Below are 26,856 nucleotides of genomic sequence, written 5' to 3'. Positions count from 1 at the left end.
TGGTCAGTGACAGTGAGCACAGTGGGGTGAGGAGAACAAGTTGGAAATGAAGCCTGTGGACGTCTGACTGTGAGAACTGATGGCGACTGGTTAATACCCAGGCCTCAATGTTTCTTTGCTGGAGAGAACAGCTAACCTACCAAAACATACAGACAAATGGTGTAAGGCTGTAACATCTTACGGAAAAAAACCAGAACGAACTTTTTGGCCAACCCAATAAAATAACAAATACTACACAGTTCCAAAAATGGGATTCTGATTTAGAATTGGAGGCATCCAGACTCCTTTGCCTCTACCAGACAAGGTCTGCAAAAACGGATAAACAAAAAGAAACTAAGGATTCAAAAGTGACCTCACCAATAAAGAACATTCATGGGCAATCATATGAACAGTTGATTAGAATTAGTTGTTTAGAAGCCATTTACGTTTTAGGGTAGGCTTCGCTATGATGCCTTATCCGAGTAACTGCTTTAAAAAATAAGCTTATATCACATGGATTTGTGTATATCTAAGAGACATAAGGTTGACAGAATCTTGCTGCTTCTGAAGAATTAAAACACACACACACATTTGTTCTATTATCTGCAAATAAGCACTTTATTATCAAACAAACAGTTCAGCATCAGAACAAGGTTTCCAAAAGAGGTTTTCTCTACATAGTATCATATTGTGAAAATACATGTTAGGAGACTCTACATCCTACATCCTGTTCCAGTTTCTCATTTGTAGTTGGGTAACTTGATCTAAACAGTATAAATTTATCTCTTTCTTACTAGTGGCTGTCCATGAAATGTAAGCATAGTTCCTTTTCGGCTAGTACTTTGTAATTACACTGTGCCAAGTTAAAAGACCTTACAGTGAGTGACATAAAAGTCAACTACAAGAAAAACAAAATCGTTTTTACTTACAGAGGCAAATCTCTCTTCACACAAAAGTAAAGGACATTATGCAATTATGTAAGGCAAATGAGCCCAGAAACAACATTCATTCAAAGATAGTACACTTCTTACTCGATAACCCCGTGTGAGAAATTAATGACTCAGAGTAAAGAGGGAATTAAAATTAGCCCTTGGGTCTTTGACAATTTAATTGCTAAGGCCCTTTGTGAATTCCAATTAACGCTCTAAATTAGCCGCTATTTCTCAGAACGAGGTACAGAAGAATATGAGCCTCAGATGTTTTAAATTCGTTTCGTGAACGTTATTCCTTCATCCAGTATCCCACAAGTAAAGCTGTTCTCGGGGCATAATTAAGATTTATATAATAAGCTGAGTGCCTTACTCTATGCAAGGCACTGTGCTGGATGCTGCAAGTGTGCTAGTGACAGCATTCCTTGTCAAGCTATCTGTGTGGTATCAGCCTGTTGAATATGGAAATTCGGCCAGAATAGCATATACTTAGACCCATGTACCTACCAAAAGTCTCCAACTTAAGTGACTCGAAAGAGGAAATGGTAAGTATAGTAAGACATTTCAACTTTTTTCCCTTGAGCTTAGTCCCATCTGTTCAGAGAGCATTTAATGCCTTCTCTCTAGATTGTGGATTTCAAAAGGTGGGGAAGACTGACCACCATCCTTCTTTTGACAGAATATTAAGTATTCAGCCAAATGTAGCTCATCATAAATACTATTAAAGAGAAATTATTCTCTGGCTTTTGCAGGGAAAATGGAAATGCTAAAAATTCTTTCCTGCAGGTGAGGATTAATTTTTAAAGGCTCCAACTCTGCTTGCTTTGCTGATAAAGTTCTTCAAGAGATCATGGTCCATTTCTGCAAAGCCTGACGTCTGTGTTACTACAGTCAAATGGTTTATGCAAAACCTGAAGCAGAATTCTTCTAAATCCTAGGAATGACAACAGAAATTTAACAAATAAACAAATTTGTTTTAACAAATTCACATATCCCAGTGCAATGCAATGTAGCACAAAAATTCCTAAAACACATAGGCAAGGAAAAAGGATTTGATGGCCAGCAGAAAGAAATGTTGGGACAGCAATGCCTAAAGAATAGTTGTAAAACTATATAGCTAATATGAATCTATGCTTGTAAAAATTTAAATAACAGAGTAAAGCATTCAAGTGCCTCCACACTAACCAATGCAAAAAATGAGACTTTTTCTTCCCAGAGATAGGCACCTAGATGTATTGTTCATTCCACTTTCAATATTTATGCAGAGTACGACACTCCTCTTGTTTGTCTGTTTAATAAATATTTATTTATTGCATGAATGCATTGAGTAAATTGTTTAAAAGATTTTCTTTATGTTGAGCCCAACACTCCTCTTTTATATTCTTCTAGGGGCTTAAATAGTTTTACCTGTAAAGAGTTTGTGAGAAAAGCTTAAGCCATAAAACAGTCATCTTGGGAAATGCTTCTCTGAAGTCATTAACAGGCCACTGCTCTTTTTCCTTTACAAGAAGATAAAGGCTGGGATGATTAGATTTCAGCAGATCACACATAGCTTCAATAATCTGAAGTGGGAAAATGCTTTGAAGAAATCATGACTTTCTGCTAAGAGAAACTCCACAGATTGGTGATTTCTGGCTTACTGTGATGTACGCCAGGCCAAAAAATAGTACTGTAGTGATTCTCTTGATTAGATCTGCAAACTTGAGAATCAGAAATAAGGTGGCTGGACACTTTTTTGGTCTGAGAGAAATGAGAGCTAAAGTCAGGCCAGCCTGCGGAGACTCTGATATGCCTCCGACCCTGGGCTATGCTGCCCTCCTGACGCAGCTCCTGCCATGCCTCCTTAACGTCTTTGCTCAAGTCTCCTTCTAAGTGAGACCTTCCTTCCCGGACCACGATTTAAAACTTCAGCTTTAATCTCAGCCTGCCCCCCACTGCCCCACTGCCCTTCCCTAACTTACTATTTTATATCATTTATCACCACCTAACAGACCATATATTGTATTCGTCATCTATTGCCCTCACCAGAAAGTTCCAGGAAGGCAGAGATTTTGGTCTGTTTTGTTCACTTCCTGTACCCTTAGTGCCTAGAACCATGCCAGGCACTTAATGGGCACTCAGGAAATATTTGTTGAATCAATGAATAAACATTGCTGATTTTAAAATATGGGGGCAATAGAGAATTGTAGTAAAATGTGTGGTTTTGAAATTTGTCCAATATTGGATTGCATTCTAGCTTTACAATTATTAGCTTACTAAGAATTTACTTAATCTCTCTGAGATTCAGCTTCCTCATTTGTAAACTGGAACAAATAATAATACATATATTCTTAATAAGGTTCTTTTGAGAACTAAACGAGATATGAACTGTGCTTCAAATAATCCCTGGTGTGTATTAATTACGTATTAAGTGTAGTCAAGCATGAGGGATAATTTGCTGAAAAGGTCCGTTTCTTGCTTATTAGAGTCAGCAAGTAACAATACTAGTCAACTCAAATATACTGTTCTTTATTTATAAAAACTTTTATATTAAGTATACATTGAGTCTATTTTACTTGTGGTCTATTATACTAATTTAGGGTACCACAGTTAGACAGCCTGTAGTAAAATACATTGCCTCTACAGGCAAAGTTGAACATTCATTAAACAAATATTTAATGAGCACATACTATGTGTCAGGCACTATCCTAGGCACCAGGGATATGGTTGTGAGCAAAACAAAGTCCTTGCCATTTGCTCAGGGAGGTTGCTTTCTAGAAAACAGGGCTGAATGGTAACCATACAAATAATTCACATAAACAGGGAATATGAAGAAGTCTTGGACATTAATTCTAGTTCAGATGGAAACACTATGTGCCCACAGTCTCATCATCTGAGGCAGCCCACCAGAGTCCAGTATTATCAGCATGACTTTAACAAACTCTTGAAAAAGCACAGTTACTGTTTGGCCATGAAGCCTTCTGTGTGTTGTAAGTGCCCAAAGTATTATTACCTTGATGAAAGACAAACATTCACTATGCTTGTAAATGTCAATGCTTCAAGGTGGGTAAGATTTTTTTAAATGTTAAGTGAAAAAAATCTAGTATTTAGAAATATATATTAGGTTGGCCAAAAAGTTCGTCCCGGTTTTTCCATAGGATGTTACGGAAAAACCCAAACGAACTTTTTGGCCAACGCAATACATAACCTAGGAAAAAATCAGAAGGAGCTGTATGAAAATGTTAGTGTCCTCTGGTTGAGGAGTCATTTCCTTCCTCATACTTTTTGTATTTTACAAATTTTCTTTAATAAGCACATTATTACTTATATAAGCAGAAAAGAAGTTATAACCTTTTTTCTGCCCACGACTAAAACGTCCCTGTTTTCTGACCAAAGGAAAGGATATCCTTAAGGAAATCGACTCCAAAAAGTATGGCCTGTTTCCTAAAGATTTAACTCTAAGACAAGTTTTCTTTCCTTTCTTTATTATCAAAACAATACATGGTCACTGTAGAAAGTTCAGGAAAAACAAGCAAAGATAAGGAAATAAAAATCATCCACAATCCCACCATTCAAAGATAACCACTGACTGTATTTTTCAGTCTTTTTTCCTATGTAGATAATAAATTTTGGTCTTTTTAAATTCAGCTATTTATACTTAAAAAAAATTTATTTTACTATTTTTATTTAAAAAATAAAAATAAATATACTTATTTTAAAAATAGGAGCACAGTTCTTCAGTCAATGATATATGTTGAATAGTATTAACATTTTTTAGTTTAAACAATCCTTTCCTGTTCACACTGACTTTTTCCAATTTTTAAAAATTATAAACAACACTGCAGGAAACATCTTTGAAGCTAAAACTTTGTCTGAATCCATGGTTACTTCCTTAAGATAAGTTTCTATAACTGAATTCCTTAAAGAATTACATTTTTAAAGCTTTTAATACATATTATACCAAACAGCCCCCCAGACTGGTTATACTAATTTGCATTCTCCTCAGCAGTTTAGGAGAACACCCATTATCCTGAGCCTATAACTATTTCTAAAAATAGACTCCCTGGTTTGACAGTTGAAAAATTATACCTTATTTTCATTTATATTTTTCATTTGTTCATAAATCCATTTGGTCCATTTTTTTCCATCAAACTGCTCATGTTTTCTTTTTGTTTTTTTTAAGAATTATACATTAACTATGGTGAACTTGCTTCGTGACATTACAAATATTTTCCCCAGAGTATCATTTACTTTGTTTTTTTCTGTTTATTTTTTTGTGTATAAACATTTTTGTTTTTTCGAGATCAGATCTATCAATCCTTTCTTTTATGGTTTCTGCCCTTGAGGTCCACCCTAACTTTGTATATATATAAACATTCCCTTATATTTTTTCTGGTACTTTGTTTACCTTAGATCTTTAATTTACTTAGACTTTCTTTTAGTTTAAGGCAGGAAGGAGACAGCTAACCATTTCTTCCAGAAGGTGAGCTCCTCGAAAGGATGCCCTTCTTACCTGAGCGTCATACTTCACGGCGGCCGAGAGCAGCGCGATGGCGTTCTCCTCACAGATTCCTTGCTTGATAGTTTGTTGGCAGAGTTTTTTCAAACGATTTTCTCTGTAAAATGTAGCCAAATCTAGCAATCCTGGTGGAAAGAGATGTTTCTTAGGGGAGTGATCTCAAGCACCCTGATTTAAACTCACTCAGCCTGTCAGAGATGATTCTGAATACAATCCTCAGTGAAGGGCTGTGGAAATAGAGACTTGGGCTTACTTACACTCTGAGCATGTGGCTCTACCTGAGAACGCAGCTGCACTGAGCGAGTGCAGTACACAAACAAGTAGCTGTGGAAAAACAGGAGCAAGTGAAAATGGCCCCCGTCTCTTCCTCAGAAATGCTCCTCTAGTTAGCCCTCCCCCCGAATTATCAACATCTTCTCCAGCAGCATTCGCACGTGCTGTAATAGTGCCCATCTTCAAAAAGAAAAGAAACGCCTTTCAGGCCTCCTGCGACCCTGCCCCGTTTCTCTGTTCCTCTCCTGAGCGAGCCTCCTGGGGAGAGCGGTCTCTGTTTGCTGCCTCTGTTCTCTCACCTCCTGTCCTCACCTTAAGCAGAAGCCCAGCCCCTCTGCTCCCTGACACCACACCTGTGATGGTCACTAATGGCTCCCATGGTGCCAAATCCAAGGGGCTATCCTCTGATTTCATCTTACTCAACATTTACACAGAATTTGATGGCGTTGAGGAGGCTCCCCTTCTCGAAATGCCTTGTTACTTGCTCGTGTTTTCTTCTCCTTCATGAGTTACTCTTCAGTCTCCTGGCTGGACCATTTTTCCTGACTTCCAAGTATTTGAATGCCCCAGAGTTCAATGTTCAGATTCTTATTTCACTTATTTCCCTAAATGATCTCCAGCCCCTCAGTTTTAAATACCATCTGTAAAAACTGATGATTCCTGTTACATTATGTCATCTGCTTTCCAATAACTCAACATAGAGCGATTTAGATGCTTAAGTTAATTTTAATCTACCCCAAGGGACACTATGAAGCACTCTAATCAAGAATGGTCAGTTTGCATTTGAAAGGCCCTTGTCAGGGGCTTCAGTTATGGCTACCTAAATCTTCATTGGAGGACGTGTTAATTAGCATAAAGAATGCTACAAACACTTTGTCACTGGTGAAATGAGTGGCACTCAGGTTATGTGGCTTGGCTAGAGATGCTGTGAGGGAGCCTTTGGCCCCTGCGTGATCGGGGTTCAAGCACCATGGGCTCAGCAGTCCTACTACACCCTTGGAGTGGTACATTCGCTGGGTCTAATCCAGTCCTGGTTGCCACCTGATCAAAAGGCTAGCTGAATCCTGATTCTGGAATATTGTCAGGTTTACTTCACAATAACCTTTCACGGAAGGTACTTCATAGAGGGCCCAAAGGACAGAGAGCCAGGATTTCATCAACCTTACAACATTAACCGTTTTTATATCTGCTAATAAGTTTTGTACGTTTGGTAGAAATTTCTACTAAGTTTGGTAGAAACTTGCTTTCATTGTAACATGACAAATATTATCAAAATTATAGAAGAAAGGCCTATGGCCCTCTGAAATCTTTTGAAATCTTGAGAGCCGTGAATGGCCTGATTGTTTCTGGTCAGTTCTCAACAACTCCCAAGTTCACATCAACAGCCCCACACTCCGAGCATCAGACTCACGCATGCGTGTACTCACGTGTACTGCCCTGAGCCTCTGCTCCAGGGGGCGCAGCTCTGCACCCGTTCTAGGCACCCCCCTCTCCACAGGCTGGCCAAGGAGCCAAGTGCCCACTCCTAGACCACACTCTGTGCTCCTGGGACCCTGGGATTCCCTGAATAATCAGCCCTGAAGCCACATATGTCGGTATTTCCTCCCCTCCAGACCATGTGCAGACCCCCAGCCCCAAGGGGTGGCCGGAGGGGTTGACTGGGACACGGACATGCAGGCTGGGATGCCCACACACCCCTGGGATGCAGGATATAACTGGGGGTGGGTAAAGGAAGACAGCAGGTCCTAAGCTGGAGGCCAGAGGCCTGTGCTTCCTGTGCCACTGTGTCCCCGCACAGAACTCCAAGCATCCTATAACTCTAAATTCCAGCTGAAATTCCCACCTGGCCTTTCAGTTCTTGACGAAGGTATATTTTTCAAGGTATGAGGATTGAACATATTTTATCTGAAGCTTGTTAGCTTGACATATAACTTTAAATTTTTAGACAAATGGTGCATAGGCCTCCATTTAGACTCTTGCCCAGGGCCCTGCAAACTTGAGGGGCGGGCCCATAAAAAAAAAACCTGCCACGCAGACATCTAAAAAGCAGCTCAGACTCCTTTGATTTTTCAAACTCAAGAGCAAAACCTGGTGCTCTCCACACTCAAGCCAAATACCGCAGAGCAATCATCCTTCTCTCTTTTTCCCTCAAAACCCACATCCCATCCACCAACAAATCCTGTCAGCTCCCTATTTAAGATATACTCAGAATCTGATCTCTTGCAACACCTCCACTGCTAGACCACCCTAACGCAGGGCACCACCATCTTATACCTCAACCATCACAGTTACTGATCTTTTAAAAACAAATCCTCTCACCCCTGGAGTAGAAGCTGCTCGCCTCTCCCTTCACATATGCACAAAGCCATTCTCCCTTTCTTCCAAAATCACAGACTACGTGGCTGAGCCATGACCATCTAGAAATGACCACTCCCCCCAACTTCCTGTGCAGCTGAGTTAAGGCCTTGGTTATCTCTGGTCCATGGTTTAAAAGAAGTCGGACTTCCTTAACCAACACTGGGATTTGCCCTTTGCCCCTTGTCACTGTCCCTTCCTCCATCCTGCTGCCTGTAATGCACATGTGGTCTTGGCCATGAGTGCAGGGGCCATATGTAAGGATGCCTTGCACTGTATCCCTGTGTGACAGAGAGAGAAACTGTCTTAAGCCACTTCCTTTTTTCATTTTACTGCTAAAGCAAATCCTAAATAATGCAACCCTCGTGCTCAAAACCTTCCAAGGCTATCCACCACGCCAAGGATAAAACTCGAGCCCTTCACAGTGGCCTCCAAGGTTGTACCTGGTCTTGCCCAGACCCAGCTGCCTGGCCTCAGTTCCTCCGACTGCCCGTCTCTCTCTCCCTCCAAACCACCCGGGCCTTCCTCCTCCCCCTCCCCCTCCTCCCTCTTCCTCCCCCTCCTCGTCCTCCTCCCCCTCCCCCTCCTCCATGTGCTACATATGTTCCTGTCTCAGACCTTTGCACCTGCTATCTCCCTTGTTTAGAACACTCTTCACCTGGGCGTCTGCATGCTTCCCCCAGCTCTCTGCTCAGCACACGTCCTCACAGAGGCCTTCCCTGACCTCCCAGCTGACTGCTTTTCTTTCTTTGTTTAGGGCTGGCCTCCCTCCTCCGAGCAGCAGCTCCACAGGAGCAGGGCGTCGCTCTGTCTCATTCATAGGTGCCGAGGGGAGCACGGCACATAGTGGGCCCCGGGCGCTCAAGTATTGTGGGAGAAAGGAAGGAAAACTATAAAACTTAAGAAATCAGACTTTTGTAACCTAAGGAAAATTAAATGCTGATCTGGTAAAAAAGTGTTATTGGATTTATACATGTAAAATGAATATTTAATTGAAAAATTTGAGAGCTGAACTCTTTCTCCAGTTCCTACAGAAGTAACTCCTTAATTCTCTGTCCCATGGGCCAACAATATTGCTGACAGCTGTAAACTGAAATTTAGTATGTTTTCACCTTGTGCCCGCTGGACGCCCTGGGTTGCTTTCCTACCGTCAGTAAACCTGAGGTGCAGTGATGCGCCAGATCACAGTGGGTGGTCCCAAAGGGACAGTCACCGTTATGGAGACCAGCAGGGCTGCCTATTACATGCATTTTATCATTTTTATAATGTAAGTATCTTGAAGGCAGCAGCTGTGTGGTAGCTAAAAAGTCGGGTACAGTTATCTAGTAATTCAGGAAGAATGGCACCTGTCCCACAGTGCTGATGGTTTCATAATTCATCCATGTCTCATTTTATCCATCCAGTCAACCTTTGTGTGAAGTGGGAACAAGGGAAAAGCATTTGGGTTCAACACACAAAAAGAGAACTGCTTCCGTGACTACCCTCACAGCCACTTCCTTTTAGGCTCTACACGAAGCACCTTTCTGCCAATCTCTTGGTCAAGTCTGGTGGCGATTACCTATGGCCTCCTCGGGGGACAGGCTGATGCTGTCTGTGTACAGGTACTCCAGGAAGGCTCGGTAAACAGGATATGAAAATTCACTCATTTCTACAATATCATCCTCGCTGTCTTCCAACGAAGAGCGAAAATGCTCACACCTGAAGGAAGAAAGAAGCGCGTCATGTCCTGGCTTCTGGGCAAGAGCCAATGACCTTCCTGCGGAACGTGTGCTCGTGGCGGTTAAAGGGGAAACAACTAACAGGGAGAAAGGAAAAACACAGCACCACGCAACTCCGTGTCCTTGCCGGGCCCCTGGCTTCCCCTGCCGGCCGGAAGTCTGCGGTCGTTTATTCGAGGAGGCTGCAAACGCTAACCTGCTGCGGGGCAGCTGCCTCTGCGGCCACCACGAGCTCCCAGGGGCCCTCCCACACCACGTCCGCGGGGCAGCACTTACAGAAATCAGGTAGGTTTATTTTCATAAACTCTTGAGTAATTTTGTTTCTTCTCCTCCTGTTATGAGTTGAATTGTATCCCCCAAATTCATAGGCTGGAGTCCTAACCTCACTATAACAGTATTTGGAGAAAGGACCTTTACAGAGGTAATCAAGTTAAAAGGAGGTCATTAGGGTGGACCCTAATCCAATATGACCGGTGTCCTTACAAAAGGGGGGATTTGGACACGGGGAGAATGCCGTGTGAAGACTGGAGTTACGCTGCCACAAGCCAAGGGCTGCCGAAGACTACCAGCAAACCACCAGGAGCTGGGACAGAGGCATGCAACAGATTCCTGCTCAGAGCTCTCAGAAAGAACTCATTCTATGCACAGCCCTGATCTTGAATTTCTAGCCTCCAGAACCGTGAGAGAATAAATTTCTGTTGTTGCAACAGATTAGTCTACAGAACTTCGTTACAGCAGCCCTAGCAAACCGTAACCTCCCCACTTCTATGAAGGTTTATGGGCTACAGTGAGAGTGAACAAATACTGCACAGCCTGACCTTACTAAGAAGTGAACTTGAGACTAAAATGCCATATTGAGTTTGTGATTCATTGAAGTAGGATTTAAATGTCTGTTACACAGCAACGAAATGAATTTCAAAATCACTATGCTAAGAGAAACGAGCCAGGCAGAAAAGAATGCATATTGTATAATTACATTTACCTAAACTTCTAGAATATGCGAACTAATCTATAGTGACAGAAAGAAGATGGTGCTTGCCCCAGGGCTGGGGCCTCAGGGATCTTTGAGGGGTGATGGAAAGGTTCTGTGTCCTGATTTGGGGCAGTGGTTTCCCACGAGTATACGAATGTCAGAACTCCTCAAACCGCACATTTTAAATGGATGCAGTTGCTCAAAAATTATACATCAATAAAAGTGATGTTTAAAAATCTCTGTGTTAGCTTTACTCCCGACCTTGTTGCTCTTCTCTTTTTTCAAGCATCTAAATGCTCAGTGTTAGCAAATGTAAAATAGATAGCTGGTGGGAAGCAGCCGCATAGCACAGGGAGATCAGCTCGGCGCTTTGTGACCACCTAGAGGGGTGGGATGGGGAGGGTGGGAGGGAGATGCAAGAGGGAGGGGATATGGGGATATATGTATACGTATAGCTGATTCACTCTGTTGTACAGCAGAAACTAACACACCATTGTAAAGCAATTATACTCCAATAAAGATATATATTAAAAAAAAGAAAACAGAGAGTACAGAAGAAATGCCACGTATATAATGTGTTTCCCCCGCTGCAGGGCATGCTCATAAGGGCAAAGAGAGCCTTACCTTTTTTCAGAATCACAGACGTGCCTAACATAGTTCCTTGGAACTAGCAAACAACAAACATATTTATTTCAATTCTTGGAATAAATGATTCCTTACCTAATTTTGAGAAGGACTTTATGCGCATAAATGTACTTTCCATCCACCAGAAATCTCAGGTCTGCGGTGCTGGGATTGTCAAATTCTCTCTTCAGGGACTCAGCCACGGTGAGGTGGCCGTCAGGTTCTGGGGGGCGGGGGGCGACACCAGCGCTTTCTAAGGAGGACGCAGGCCCAGCACGGCTCTGCTGACACGAAAACACCAGTTCCCCAAATAACTGCCCCACTGAGCTATGCGCTCTTTTCCCAAATACAGATTCCCGCTGCTGCAATCATTAAGGATAAGAACCTCAGACACATCTGCTTATAAATCTGGCAAAACAACTAAAGTCCCAAACCACCACACTAAATAAAATTTTTGAACGTCTGAGTAAATATACCAGCTAAAAATAAAAGCTATAGTTTCCCAGTCACATCAGAAAGCAATCCAAAGGACTTTTAATTTGGTATGAGATGCTGATTTCTAATACTTTTGAGAAAAATGAATCGATCCAATGAGTTCCCTTTCACAGGAGCTCATTAGAGGGACATAAATTGCCTGACACTGCACTGAACAAAGTCCTCACTATCAAAAAATGAAAACACCAGAAGTTCTCCTCCTGGCTTGCAGGCCACCACCCCGAAGGACAGCGGTCAGCTCACCCACGGACAGGAGGCGCCAGGTGACGGCGGGCGTGGCGAAGCAGGCAAACACGTCGTCGGTGGAGGAGAAGTGGGTGAGGTGAGGCAGGGTCACCGACTGGCCCCGGCACTGGCCCCACATGTACACGTGCCCTCCCTGCGTCTTGGCTGCAGACGTGTGGGCAGAGTGGCAGGCCGCAATCTCTGTAATTCTAGGTCCACAAACACACACCAAGTAATAAACACGGTAAACAGGAGAAGAAACAAGGTGATTTTTTCTTCCCTTAGGTCTAACTGATTAAAAACAAAAACAAGACTTAAGACACCTAAGCTTCTCAACTGTCAGGCACCCAACAGTTATTTATATGTAAGCTATGCCTCAGTGGCACTTATGTATCATGAAGGTCTGCTTGTTACCACTTCCAGCCAGTACGCCCATAAAAATATGTACCATCCTGTTTTGAAATTCAAGTATTAATACAATCCAAGAGAGCAGAGACCAAAAACAAAGACCAAAAAAAAAAAAAAAAAAAAAAAGTGATGTAATTGTTTTCTTAAAACATTACTTACTAAAGCAGATCAGAAAGATTTGGGCCATCTTGACCCAGGGTCAATAAATATTTTCATCAAAACTTTACCAATTTTAGGGTTAAATGAAGCATGCTGTGGGTCACCTCAACTCGCACTGCAAACAGTAAGTGCAGTGGTTCTGACTCACTGGACTATATCATCTGGAACCCAAGAGAGCAGTTTTCTGGGATCAACCACATGTTAGACCCTATTTCAGTTAAGTTCATGATTGACAGGCAGGTAGTTCTCAGAACACTTCCTAGTGGAAACCACTGTTTTGTTGAGTTGAAAATAATTATTTTCTCTCAGACTAAGCCACCATACAGATTTAAAGAAAAAAAACTATTTCCCCAAGTGAAGTACCATCTTGATTCTGTCTCGGGCAATGGTACCAGCATCCCCAGTGACTTAGGCTCAGAACTTCAGGGTCATCTTTGACTTCTCCCTCCTCATGTATCTCTTTGTTCAGAACATCCGCTTGACAAATAACAGCAATTCTTTCTTTGTAGTGCCTCCCATTTGCCACACCCTCATCAAGGACACCCATACCCAGACCAACGCAACTCTTAGGGCTCCCTGCCTCAGACTTTCTCTCCCGACCTAAATCGCACAATGCTGGCAGGTTAACGATCCTCTTGAAACACCATTCTCATCACTACTTCAAACCTTCGTTGACTTCCCATAAGACAAAAATCCAGACACATGACCTTAAGGCCTTCCATAATTTGCCTTCCATCTATGTCCAGCACTCTCTCAAATCACCTTTGCCCACACACTCTCTGTTCCAATCAACAGATGTACTCACTGCCCCTCAATGTCATTATGCACAAAGCCCTTGGTCAGGAATGTTCTTTAGCACTTTGGGAGACCACTTACAATGACAGCCTCTCTTTTCCCTGATAATGTTCTATGAAAAATGTAACTGATTGGAACACAATCGTGTCCTTCTATGCTAAACTACCCAACATCAGGAAATCAAAACAACTTCATTCCTACATTCACTTCTGAAATGTTTACCATTAGCCTCCAGGAGAGGGGAACGGCCTTTGCCATTCATTAGAGGAGGTGAGACACTGCTTCCACAGCACAGGGTTTAAGGATGCAGAAAAGCTGGGAAAGCTGGCCCTCCCTGAGCATGGCCTTGGGGCATTTACCTGGAACACCCAGTGCCACTCGGGAAGTCAGGGGTGGGGCTGAGGCTTGGCTGACTGCAGCAGCTGCTACAGCAACGAGAATGGAGAAGGTTTAGAGGGAACCTTCAGGTCTCAGCTTGGGACTCGACCATCAGCCAAGGCGCCCTGCCTTTGCCTGATGTCATCTGTCCTTACATGTGATTCATACCAAGAAGCAAATGTGGAAGTTCAGATTTTCCAGTCATACATGCAATAGACAATGACTATAAACTGCGCTAACCTTTACTGTCAGGATGTCTGGCATATTTCACACTTTATTTTGTAGCCATTCTTAATGGAAAAAAATTAGTATATGTTCATAATAAATAGGTTTGGTGTCACCTCAACGGAATGATCCGCAACAATGGCACAGCTTAATGTCTGAGAAGTACTAGAAATGAAACAGCAGAGAGTGAGACAGAAGGCAAAACAGAAAACAATGAGGAAAGAAAAAAGGTAGTTTGTGAGGGAGGAGAATAATGGAGAAGAAATCATGATTATAAAAAGATCCAGAGCACTGTTTCCCAATCCTGGTTCTGTAAGAGGCCAACACATGATTAATGACCTCAAGAAGTCACAAAATTCACAAAAATTCAAGGCAAAGTTAGTTTTAGATCAATCTAACTTAAACTGTGTTTTTAGGGAACTTTAAAGACATGCTGGTAAATCAAAGTCCTGAAAATTCAGAAAGATTGGGAATGACTGGTTTAGAGAAGAGAATCATTTTAATTATTAAAATCACTTCTATGTGAACATAAACAGTGACATAAAGTGTTAGCATTCCTCACCATAAACAGACTTAATCAGGTTTTTCTTGGGTTGTTGTTTGAGCAAATAATCCCACGTAGACAGATTTCCCCTTTCCGCTTCTGTGAACACGTAACCAAGAGCTGACGACCCACCCCGCCCCAAGTTCAATCCTGTTTGTTCTAATTAGCCAAGGCTCCCCGTGATGGGCCCCAAGAGTCAGGAGTTCCTGAGAGATAAGTCATAACGTATCTGCAAAGTTTCAGTCATTGAAAAGGGCGGGAAGGTGCCGAACAAGTCCCAGCAAACCTATAGGTTCCTCCCTCGCAATATTTGTGCAATGGAGAGCCTGCAAGCTCAGCAATCACCACCTGAAATTCAAGCACGGAAAACTGAGAAAAGCAGGACCATCTCATTCAAAACTCATCCCTGATATCCATAGCCAAAATCATGTTTACGTGGACAAGACCAAGTGTGCAAGTATTTAGCTATTTCTACTTTTTTTTACATATATAATTCAAAAAAATGTTTTGAGTTATGAAGTTTTTTAAAAAGACAGAAAGCAATAGATAACTCTCCAGTGCCACGTGCCCTGACACTCACATAACTTCCGTGCCCTGCTTCTCTGCCTCTTTCGCTCTTTCCCACTGAGCCGCCCTACAGGCTGTCTGTCCCAGCGTGACCACAGTCAGAAGACCTGGCACTCACTCTCGTACTGTCAGGACCAGCGGCGCAAGGTGGGGCGCGTCGCTGGTGGGCAGATGGCAGCGGGCTCTGTGAGTCCAGACAGAGGAGTTCAAGTTTATGTTAAATGTGGCAGCACGAGAAAAATGGTAAAGTGCCATACAGATAGTCTGTTTTTATACCCATGTTACCTCGGATCCTTTAACACTTCTTCGCTATTTTGTCTAAGTACTACAAGTCCCCACTGACTGGATTTGCTAGCCGGAGGCATTTTTGTGATTGTTCAAAGCCTCAAGACTGTCTCTTCTCTTTTTACTGAGCGGCTCTGAACCACCTTTAAGAGAAATGAAAGTAACACAGCTGCTTGCATCTCCTGTGTGCCTGCCAGCTCGTGACCTTCACTATCTTTCCTCTTCCCCAATTCTTAAGGAGTCTAGGGTCTTACTGTAAGATATGGGGGAAAAAAAGGTTTTTTAACCAATTTAACATAGGTTAAATAAAAGCAGCCAGGTTCACAATACTCAAATGAAAATCAAGGGAGCTGAAAATGACCATCTGGTTCTTCATTTTCATTGTTAAATATTCCAATAGAAACATATAAAAGAACTGCTACAAATGCAAAATAATTTATCCATATATTTATTTAAAATCAGATATAGCAAAAATTAATATGTAAAATAAAAATGAAAACAGCAATATTAATTTCCACAATGATTTCAACCCTGGCTTAATGGAACAGATAATAAAATGTTCTTGTCCCATGCTCCTGTGTCAAGAAATGAAGAGTGAAAAGGCAGTGATATATCCATGTTTGAGAAACTTCAAGAGACCTTGAAAAATAGTAGGATAATCTGGGGGAAAACTCTGGATATGCTACTCACTTAATACAACCTTGCAAACAAGTGCACACACTCAGTTTTAATTTTTTAACCATTTTGCTCTGCTTCACAGTGATAGCCTGGGAGTTGAAGTAATGAAACAGCCGTATTCCTTTCAACTGGCAAATTTTATGAGTAGCTGCGTGAATGGCTTTATACCCCCATCTGAGATACTTTCATCTTCCTAAACCATAGAAGATAGACCTCCAATGTTATCAACTTCTTCTTAAGAATGTGAAATAGGAAACAATGAGAATGGGGGGAAAAGGTCTTTTTTGAGTGAGAAGAATAATGTGGAAAAGCTGTTGGAGGATTAGTCATTGTAGTTGGTGTAAAGTAGCTATTGGAGGTATAGATGAAATATGGGTATGTGAAAACAAAATATTTAACATCAATCAACTTGCCCCAAAATTCTAAAGCTAATTTTAAACAGGAATGAATGGTATTGTTCAAGGATATTCTAATACTAGCAGTCAATTGCCCATAATTCTATACAATGCCTAAGTTTAGTTTAATCACGAAAGAACACGGAACTTATTTTGAAAACGCATATATTACCTGTCCTTTTCCACAACAACAGGAGTAGGGTAGGACTGGTTACTTTTATTGCCAGTGCCCAACTGGCCATAAGAATTTGCGCCCCAAGCATACACTTGACCTTCATCTGTTAATACTAATGTGTGTGCATAGCCACAGGCAACCTGGAAAGAGAAAAACCAAATCCACTCAGGCCTACAAACAGAAAGAAACATGTTTCACAAGATACGTTAAGAATCAAAAAATGAAAAAAAAAAAAAAAAGAAAAGAAAAAAGGGAAGAGGCAGTCTGCCAGAGAGGCAGGCATTAAGTTAACCAACATCCCTCCAGATCTAGCTTAGGCCCCGTGTGTGGTGAAAACTGCAGTGAGATCAACATGAGTCCTTCAGTGACAAGAGTGCAGTTTATTCACCTTTAATACGGCATTCATTATGCTCACAGAGATCAAGGGGTGTGAAGTGAATAAGAAATAGACGCTTCTATTTTTTAAGAATTATTTTCTCCTTTTATTATAAAAGTAAAAGATGTTCAATGTGAAAAAAATATAGGAAAATATAATTATGAAAGTCATCTCAAGATCTGGATTTTTTTCTATTTATATATAAATATAGAGATATGCACTGATAGCTTTTTAAAAAAATGATCATATCTGTATAAGCAGTCCTGTATCTTTCTTTTTACTTAACGTTGCATATAGCATTATTTCCCTACCATTAAAAATCCTTTGTAAGCATCATTTCTGTTAATATAGATTTAGTATTGATATTAATTTATTTAACCATTAACTTACTGTTTGATTAGACAAATTGTGCTACTATTATTTGTTATCAATTCTTTTTTCTTTTTTTTTTTTTGCTATATCTTTACTATACCTTCTGCAAGTCACTTTCTCTTTGGTTCCTTAGGATAATGCCCTAAATTTAAGTAGAATTACAGATCAAAGGGTATGAATATTTTTAAGCCTCTTGATACATACTGCCAAAGTTTCCTTGGAAAAGATGATAAAAATTTACATCCCAACAGCTATGTATGAGAGTGCACTGGAAATATAAATTTTCTGATAAACATCTACAACTAAATTCAGGAAAAGAGCTTTAACCTTTACTTCAGTCAAGATAGCCAAGCAGCTTACCTTTTCATCCTGCTAAGATAACTGAGTTTTTAGTACATTGGTATCTTTGCCCCCGTAGCCTTAAAAACAGGCAGCACGTGAACCAACAGTGGACGTACCCGCTGGACACGAATGCCTTGCAAAGCTGCTACCCTACAGGGGGTTGGCTGGTTACCGCTGCTGCCGAGTCCCAGCTGCCCGTTTCCATTGTAACCCCAGACATAGACCTGAGAGAAGATGAGAGACTCAATGCCCACGAAAGACGAAAAGAAGCATTCCATGTCGGTATGACACCGAGAAGGTAGACAGGCTTTTTTAAGCAACACAGGAAATAACTTTCTTACCTCCCCAGTGTTCACCACTGCCATGGAGCACATCTGCCCACAGGCTATGTTCACAACTACTTTATTCTGTAAGCAGCCCGTGACTCTTCGAGGGATCGGCTGATTAGCTGTTGATGCAGACCCTACCTGCCCGGAGTTATTATAACCCCAGGCAAATACCTATTTGAAAGAAGAGATCAATAAATGAAACACACTAATATATAAAGTGTCTCAATTGGCACTTACGGTGCCTCATCTTTGCCCTCAAAATGCCTGATATCCATAAATGCTCACAACACAGGCAGGGAGGTTTTCATAGAACGCATTCTTACAAAATGTATTACTTTATTTTTCTTTTAAGATTTTTTTGATGTGGACCATTTTTAAAGTCTTTATTGAATTTGTTACAATATTGCTTCTGTTTTATGTTTTGGTTTTTTGGCCACGAGGCACGTGGGATCTTAGCTCCCCGACCAGGGATCAAACCCGCACCCCCTGCATTGGAAGGCAAAGTCTTAACCACTGGACCGCCCAGGAAGTCCCAACGCATGTTACTTTATAAAATTAGGTTACTGGCATTTACCTACACAAACAGCAATGATTATAATCAAATAGCATATAATCCTTATAAAATTTATATCTACTTTGCTTCAGCCATATTTTCCAGCATTTTGGGATTTTTCTTTTTGCAAATAACCCCCTTGAGTATAGCAACATACAAGTAACAATACATCCTTTTAAATTTCGCAGTTATAGAAATCCTTACTACATACAGGCATACTTCATAATATAAACACCATGACTATGAACTGCTAACAAGAGTTAAGACTGAATTTGAGGTAGGTGGTTATTTTAATCAAATGATCATATTTCCAGGACTGCTACAGGAATCTATATAATCGTACTGAAATTAAAATCTTATTGAAATCTTATGATCAGTGAGATTTATGCCAACGATTCTCACCTCTCCATCAGATGTTAGCACCAAAGAATGGTAAGACCCACAGGCCACTTCAATGACTTGTTTGTTTGACAAATTAGTAGAGATATGACAGGGCACTAGACCATGATTAGTTGTCCCATTGCCCAGCTGACTGTAACCATTGTGACCCCAGGTAAAGACTTCTCCTTCTGAAAAGAAAAAGAAACATAACCAACTTTCAAAACGTCTGTTCTTATATGAAAATATATATATTACACACTTCCACAAAAGGAAACTAAAACTTCATATGCAAAAGCTAATCAACTTCCCTATTCCACAGAACTCATTTTATAAAAGAATACATTTGGAAAGTTTAACTACATTCTACCTCAAAGCAACAAGACGAAATTTAAATGGATGCAGTTATACTAGCTGGAAGATAGGTTTTTAATAAACAACAGAGAAAAGGCTGCTAAGAGTAAGAGAAAAAAAAAAAAAAAAGATTGAAATTCAAAAGACTGTAAGGTCATTTAACTTCTCTGAACCTTAATTTCCTTATCTATAAAATGATCTCCAAGTTAACTTTTTGAATCTTTGTTATATTACTTATTGTGCAGTATAATACATATTCAGAAAAGTTCTTAAAATATATACACAGTTTTATAAATAATTACAAAGTACACATCCATGTACTACCACTCAAGTCAAGAAATATAATCTTATGATCACCCCAAAAGACCCCCACATATACATCCTGGATAACAGGATTTAGTCTTTCTTGGTTTTGAACTTAACATAAATGGAATAATACAGTATATACTCCTTTCATCTGTATTTTTCTACCATATTGTCTCTTTGTGCTATATTCCAGATAATTTCTTCTGATCTATCTTCCAGTTTATTAATTTTATCTTGCTGTGTTCAAACTGCTGTAAAACTTGTCCACTGATTTTTTCATTTTGATAATTATATTGTTTATTTGGTTCTCTTTCAAGTCTTCTATGACCTCTTCAGGTATCTTCAAGCTCATTTTTTATTTTTTCAAACATAATAACTACAGCCATCTTATAAGTGGTGTCTGGTAATTCTAATATCTGATATTTAGTAGTTGTTTTTTCGCTGTCTTTTTTGCAGGTTCTTATTCAGGGTGCCTTGTTTCCTTGTACCTGGTTGTCTTTGACTATGTGCTACTAATTGCCATTGAAAAATTATTTTTTGATGGCATTATATTCCTTCAGGCCTAGAATGAAGGTACTTTCATCTAGAAAGAATTTGCATTAACTTCTCTCATGTTCTTAAGGCACTTTAAAGGTACCTCTTTAATAAATCCAAGGCTTGAGATTTCTTGGACCATCCAATCTAAGGTGAATTGGAATACCAATCCACGGATACAACACCTCAGGGAGAGGTTTTCATTCTTTTTTTTCTCCTTGCTTTGCTCAGAGCCAAGGAATTCTTCTGTTGAGTTCCTTAGAGATGAAAGAAATGACTCATCCTTGCCCTAAGAGTGTAGCCCCTTGTGGTCCCAGCCTAACATGTGAGGTCTTTGACTTGTGACCCCTTCACCTCATAAGTACATCAGACCACAACACTGTTTAAGTGCACAGGCAGATGGCTTTAAGGCAAAATTAGCTTCAAGGTCCCCTCTAACTTCTTAGTTCATACTTTCTCTTAAATATATTTGGTCTAATAATTCCTTTCTGCCTTATCAGTGTTCTGATGCTTTCAGAAAATTTTTAAAAATATTTTATCTAGAATTTGTATTTGTTTTCAGTGCAGAAATGGTGTGAATAATCCAGCCTGCTACTACTGGCAACCAAAAATCCCTAAAACTTATTTTTAAAATGTGAAATAAATATACGAGAGTATTTATAAAATTTATTTTCCATTTAAAGAACACTAATAAAATGAATACCCAGCTTGAGGGAAACTCTAAGGTATGTTTTAATTATGTTGTCTTATCAGTCTGAATGCATGAAATAGCCATGAGAATATTTAATTCCTTATACTACTAATACCAACTAGAGCCATCAGTCACTGTTTAAAGTCAGCATCACAGAACGCCAAGAGTTAGAGGAGGGGATCTTGGAATCTAGCTTTCATCGCTCTGTTCATAGATCCAGAATCTCAAGTTCAAAAAGTCCTGAGTGAGTTCAGCATTCTAATGCAAAATAATTACACATATAAACAAAAGGAGTTTACTGGGCTTATCGCACTGTCATTCTTACACCCAAAGTGCCAATGACTGCTAGATTCCATCTGCTACATTATCTTACTTTGATATTGATATTGATATTTCATATTGTCCAAAGCACAGTCAAGTTCCCAGGGCAGAGTCAGAAAGCCAATCAAAAAGTATGTTCTCAGTGTAAGGGGTGGTCCTAGTCTTGTTTCTCCACAAAGAAAGCAATGGCTAAAATTCCACCCTGTGTTCCTAGGTTACCTGCTGTTGCAAGGACAACATGTGGACCACTCCCATAGCTGAGGCAGGCAATTTTTTTGCCACTTAAAGACTCCAGTCTCCGAGGTTCAATGGTGCTCTGGACATCACCTAATCCCAAACAGCCACAGCAGTTTGTGCCAAGCACAAAAATCTGTGGGAAAAACCAAAGTTAGTTCAAGCAGTTCTATTTCTGACAAACCTGTACATTCAAACAGGCACAGTTCCCCTAGGAAAACTGCTTCATTATTTAATAAATAAGAATCTACTCTCCGTGCATTTTTTTTTTACCTTAATTCCTTCCTTAACTCCTTAGTTCCCCCAAGATCTTCAATTCAGCAAATCCGTTACTGAAAATATAATTTTTTCTTCAACATTACCTCATCATTTACTGTAGTATATAAAACTTCATTGCCAGCGCTGCCAAAGACACAGGCCTGACGAACTAACTGCAGTTCTTCCTCAGAACAAAGGGAGAAAATTGGCCACTTTCCCACATCTAACATCTTCAAAGATGACAGAGTAGCCTGTACTGGCTGAAAAAGAATTTAAAAAAATAAGTAAATAAAATAAATATATATATATATTGACTAATAATAAAAAATACATTTTCTTTGCCCCCTTCATTTCTGTAGAAGAGTTAGCATTGGTTTGAGGAGGAACAAACCCTATCTATTTTGGGAACTGCCTTTACAAGCTTGACTGCTTCAGGACCACTCTCACTGCAACCAAGAGCCAGAGGTCCTGGATGGAATCAGATCTCACCTATTAATTTTCCTCAAGGACACAGGAATCATCCAAGGCTGAACTTTGGGGAGGTGAATGTCTGGCAAGCACTTTCAGTGTCTGTTATGTCTTAAATGTAGCTCTGGAAACTAAGCTGCTTGTGAAAGCAGGAAAAAAGTGAGAAGACTGCTGTTTCATCTGCTGCCTAAGTCTTAGCAAAACAAGTCCTTGGGAAAGAACAATGCCAAAGGTGACACCAAGGAAAAAGTCCCAGAAGGTTTCAGTTCACGGGTCAGTTCTGACCATTCAGTTTGAGCAACTGGTGGGTTCCCTCATCCCCCCACTCAGATTTGGGGATTGGTAGGACAAAAACACCCAGAAAGTACATGTATTCGTTTGCTACGACTGCTGTAACAAAGTACCACAAATTGAGTGGCTTAAACAACAGAACTTTATCTTCTCACAGTTCTGGAGGCTAGAAGTTCAGAGTCAAGGTATCACCTGGTCTGGTTCCTCCTAAGGGTTGTAAGGGGAAGATCTGTCAGGCCTCTCCCCTCCGCTTGCAGACGGCCAAATTCTCCCTGTGTCTCTCACATCATCTTCCCTCACATGCGTCTGTCTCTGTGTCTAAATTTCCCCTTTTTTATAAGGATCCCAGTCATGCTGGATTAGGTCACCCTCATGACCTCATCTTAACTAAACGATTTACATCTGCAGTGACCCCATTTCCAAAAAAGGTCACCTTCGAAAATAATGGGGTATCTTAGTCAATTTGCTAAACCAAAACACCATAGACTGGGTGGATTATAAACAACAAAAATTTATTTTTTATAGTTCTGGAGGCTGGGAAGTCCGAGATCAAGGTGCCAGCATGATCATGTTCTGATGAAGGTGCCCTTCCTGGTTCAGAGCCGGAGTCTTCTCACTGTGTCCTCTCGTGCTGCAAAGGGCTCAGGGTCTCTCTGGAGCCCCTTTTATAAAGCACTAATCCCATTCATGAGGTTTCTCCCCTCAGGACTTAAACAATTCTTGAAGGCCCCACCTTCTAATACCATCACCTTTGGGGGTTAGGATTTCAACATATGAATTTGGGGGGGATACAATCAAATCCACAACAGGATGCATTAAGATCATGAACATCTGCACTCCCATAAGAGCATTCAACGTGGACATGATAAAGCTGTTTTTATTTATTTATTTTTTATGGCTGCATTGGGTCTTCGTTGCTGTGCACAGCAAGCAGGGGCTACTCTTCGTTGCAGTGCGTGGGCTTCTTATTGCGTTGGCTTCTCGTTGCAGAGCATGGGCTCTATGCACGTGGGCTTCAGTAGTTGTGGCACACAGGCTCCGTAGTTGTGGCTCACGGGCTCTAGAGTGCAGGCTCAGTAGTTGTGGCACATGGGCTTAGTTGCTCCACAGCATGTGGGATCTTCCTGGACCCAGGATCGAACCTGTGTCCCCTGCATTGGCAGGCAGATTCTTAACCACTGCACCACCAGGGAAGTCCCAATAAAGTTGTTTTAAAGAGAGCTTTTACTTATTTGCTGCACTGGAAACATTTTTACTTACATACTTTTCAACTTCCAAAAATTTTTAAGATTATAATAAAATGCATAAATAGCCAACATGCCTATCAAATGGCATGTCTAGCCATTTCCCTCAATAATCACCAAACTCTAGCTTAATTTAAGGGAGCAAAGGATTTTCTACGCCCTACGTTTCCCATCAGATATTAAATCAGTCTTACCAGATATATGTCTAGTAGAGAGCAGATCAGACTAGCTACTTATTTTTTTTTTAATTATTTATTTATTTATTTATTTATTTATGGCTGTGTTGGGTCTTCATTTCTGTGCGAGGGCTTTCTCTAGTTGCGGCGAGCGGGGGCCACTCTTCATCACGGTGCGCGGGCCCTCTCACTGTCGCGGCCTCTCTTGTTGCGGAGCACAGGCTCCAGACGCGCAGGCTCAGTAGTTGTGGCTCACGGGCCTAGTGGCTCCGCGGCATGTGGGATCTTCCCGGACCAGGGCTCGAACCTGTGTCCCCTGCATTGGCAGGCAGATTCTCAACCACTGCGCCACCAGGGATGCCCCTAGCTACTTATTTTAGAAAGGATATTTGTGCTTTCCACCTTAGGAGTCAGGGGAAAAAATTATTTATTTATCCATTCATTCATTCATTCATTTATAGGACTTGGCTCACAAGATTAGGAGGCTCAGAAGTCCTATGTCTGCATTTGTAAACTGGAGACCCAGGAAAGCTGGTGGAATAATTCAATCCGAATCCAAAGGCCTGAGAACCAGAGGAGACAATGATGTAAATCCCAGTCTGAGGGCAGAGGATGAAATGAGATGTCCCAGGTAAATCAGCGAAGCAGGAAAAAGGGGATGAATTCTTCCTTCCTCTGCCTTTTGTTCCATTCAGGTTCTCAACAGATTGCATGATACCCACCCACACCAGGAAGAGCCACCCATTTACTGAGTCCACCAGTTCCAGTGCTATTCTCATCTGGAACCACCCTCACAGACACACCCAGAGACGATGTTTAACCTGGGCACCAGGGGCCCACTCAAGTTGTCATGTAAAGTTAACTAACTATGTGAAGACACACAGTGAAGATGGAGGCAGGGACTGGAGTGATGCAGCTATATGTCCCGGAACACCAAGGATGCTGGGAGCCCGCAAGAAGCTGCAGGCTTCTTCCCTCCAGCCTTCAGAGAGCGTGGCCCTGCTGACACCTTGATTTCAGACTTCTGGCCTCCAGAACTGTCAGAGAATAGATTTCTGTGGTTTTAAACCACTTGGTTTGTGGTACTTCATCAGGGCAGAAACTAATACTAAGAAACTAACACAGAGGGGAAGCAGTTTGTCACTGCTAACAGCATCACCCTCAGTGAGTGGCATAGCCTGAACCAGGGGAAGCTCCCTTAATGCCAAATCTGGCCACTTCCCCCCATGACACCACCAAACTGTAAGACCCTGTCTGGAGAATGATGTCTTCTATTATCTTTTGAGCAGCACCTAAGGCCACTGTGGGGCTAATGACAGAATCTTGTTGTTACCTTTTAGTCTAAGCTTCTACTTTAAATTACCCACCTCCTTATATTATGAAGGAATCTTATTTTCTGTGAGGTGTTCATTTTAATATTTTTTTCCTATTTAAGTCTATATAATTTTCAGAAAGAACAATGTTTGGGATGTGGCATCAAACATTTCATGTAGACGTGCTAACGTGCTAGTTAAAAGAGTTCTTACATATTATTTCTAATCTTCCCAAGTGTAGGACATACACATTGCTATCGTCATTTTACATATGAGGAACCTGAGGGCCAGAGAGACTGAGAAATACTCCAAGATCACCAGCTGCTCAGTGGGTAAGCCAGATTTCTTTCGACAAATCATCTGCTGCTAAGTAAAAAGTTCACATAAAAAGTGCTAACTCCTGGCAGGCCTAGTGTTTGCTTGCATTTGTAGGGCTTTGGCTGTTGTGCTCATGAAGTCCTTCATGAACAGGGCAGTAATGCCCACCGTGGGTTGTCTTCCTTCATGGAGCTCACAATTTAATAGAAAACAAATAATTACGATATAACCTAAATACAACAGGTGTGAATACATTGCTTTTTAAATCTCTGCCAGAAGGTACAGATTTTTACTTCAAAAATTCATGTTTCTAAGTCTGCAGGGAAACTTCTTCACAGGGAACCAATGACTTCATTTATGACATGCACATGTTTATACTTTTTTGAAGTAAATATTTAATATCAGTCTCCAGGAATTGAGTATCTTCTCTCACAGAAGAAAAATACATTCTTCTGTCTGGCATAATCTTGAGCATATATAGTTATACACATTGTACATACTGTATACATATGTACATATATAGCATATATGTATACTCTGTATATATATACATTGTATATAGTAAGAGTGTACATAACATAAGGATGCACACACTTTAGGAGCCTCAATCACACCACAGCCAGCCTGCATGATAGCAGGAGTCTCCGCAGAAGGCACCCAACTACCTCTGGGCCCAACTATTAAGTAAGGGACTGGCTGAGTAGGAGCCAAGAGTGGGCAATAAAAAAACTGTAGGGGAAAAAAGCACTACCAGGGAGCGAGAGCTTGGCAACATACGTCATCAAGATCGTGTCCCCGGAATTTGCATCCTAGCTTGGAGCCTCCTTCCTGCACTTGTCACCAGCATAGGTGAGAATTAACCCCAGGCCAGCTTACCTTCGCTACTTTGCTCACATCCAAGCCACCTCTCTCATCTTTCACTGGCATCTGTTTGGGAAATGCAAAGCAGTAAAATTTTAATATTAGCTCAAGGAAAACATAATTAAGGAAATACATCTCCATAAAGTTAGAGACCAAAATGCACTGTATCATTCCTTTGAGTGTGTGCTCCCTGTATTAACTCTGCTTCTCCATCCGTATGAAGAACCAAGTGGATTATGATACTTCATTTAACTATGGACAACTATTAAGTTGTCACAATTCAATTTAAAATACCGCATATAAACACAGAATTAAAATCACATGTTGGGCATGCCTAACCAAAAAAAAAAAAAATTCTTCAAGAACAACAGCCAACACCTCACGTTTTGAGAATTTCCTGGCAGCATAACACCATGTAATACAGTAATTTCTTTGCTAATTCCTTGAGTCTTTTATTTT

At 40.9% G+C, this 26,856-nt stretch overlaps 1 protein-coding gene across 6 annotated transcripts in view; it reads right to left on the bottom strand.

Moving 5' to 3' along the window:
* Window positions 1-587: 587 nt before the first annotated feature.
* Window positions 588-26,856, bottom strand: part of RCBTB2 (RCC1 and BTB domain containing protein 2) — a 38,278-nt gene continuing 12,009 nt past the window's right edge. For all 6 annotated transcript variants that reach the window (XM_068526331.1, XM_068526335.1, XM_068526333.1 and 3 more), the window contains 12 exons: window positions 26,413-26,463; window positions 21,831-21,986; window positions 21,454-21,604; window positions 19,053-19,219; window positions 18,110-18,268; window positions 17,885-17,992; window positions 16,676-16,818; window positions 12,088-12,278; window positions 11,446-11,572; window positions 9,593-9,732; window positions 5,401-5,531; window positions 588-1,842 (listed from right to left, as the gene is read on the bottom strand). In XM_068526331.1, the coding sequence (XP_068382432.1) occupies window positions 1,702-1,842; window positions 5,401-5,531; window positions 9,593-9,732; window positions 11,446-11,572; window positions 12,088-12,278; window positions 16,676-16,818; window positions 17,885-17,992; window positions 18,110-18,268; window positions 19,053-19,219; window positions 21,454-21,604; window positions 21,831-21,986; window positions 26,413-26,463 (1,665 nt within the window). In that variant the 3' untranslated portion in view covers window positions 588-1,701. The remainder of the gene's footprint in view (window positions 1,843-5,400; window positions 5,532-9,592; window positions 9,733-11,445; window positions 11,573-12,087; window positions 12,279-16,675; window positions 16,819-17,884; window positions 17,993-18,109; window positions 18,269-19,052; window positions 19,220-21,453; window positions 21,605-21,830; window positions 21,987-26,412; window positions 26,464-26,856) is intronic.

The sequence above is a fragment of the Eschrichtius robustus genome, chromosome 18, assembly GCF_028021215.1.
Source record: "Eschrichtius robustus isolate mEscRob2 chromosome 18, mEscRob2.pri, whole genome shotgun sequence".
NCBI classification, from domain to species: Eukaryota; Metazoa; Chordata; class Mammalia; order Artiodactyla; family Eschrichtiidae; genus Eschrichtius; species Eschrichtius robustus.
The sequence above is the reverse complement of the archived record's forward strand: the minus strand, read 5'-3'. Positions and strand labels throughout refer to the sequence as shown.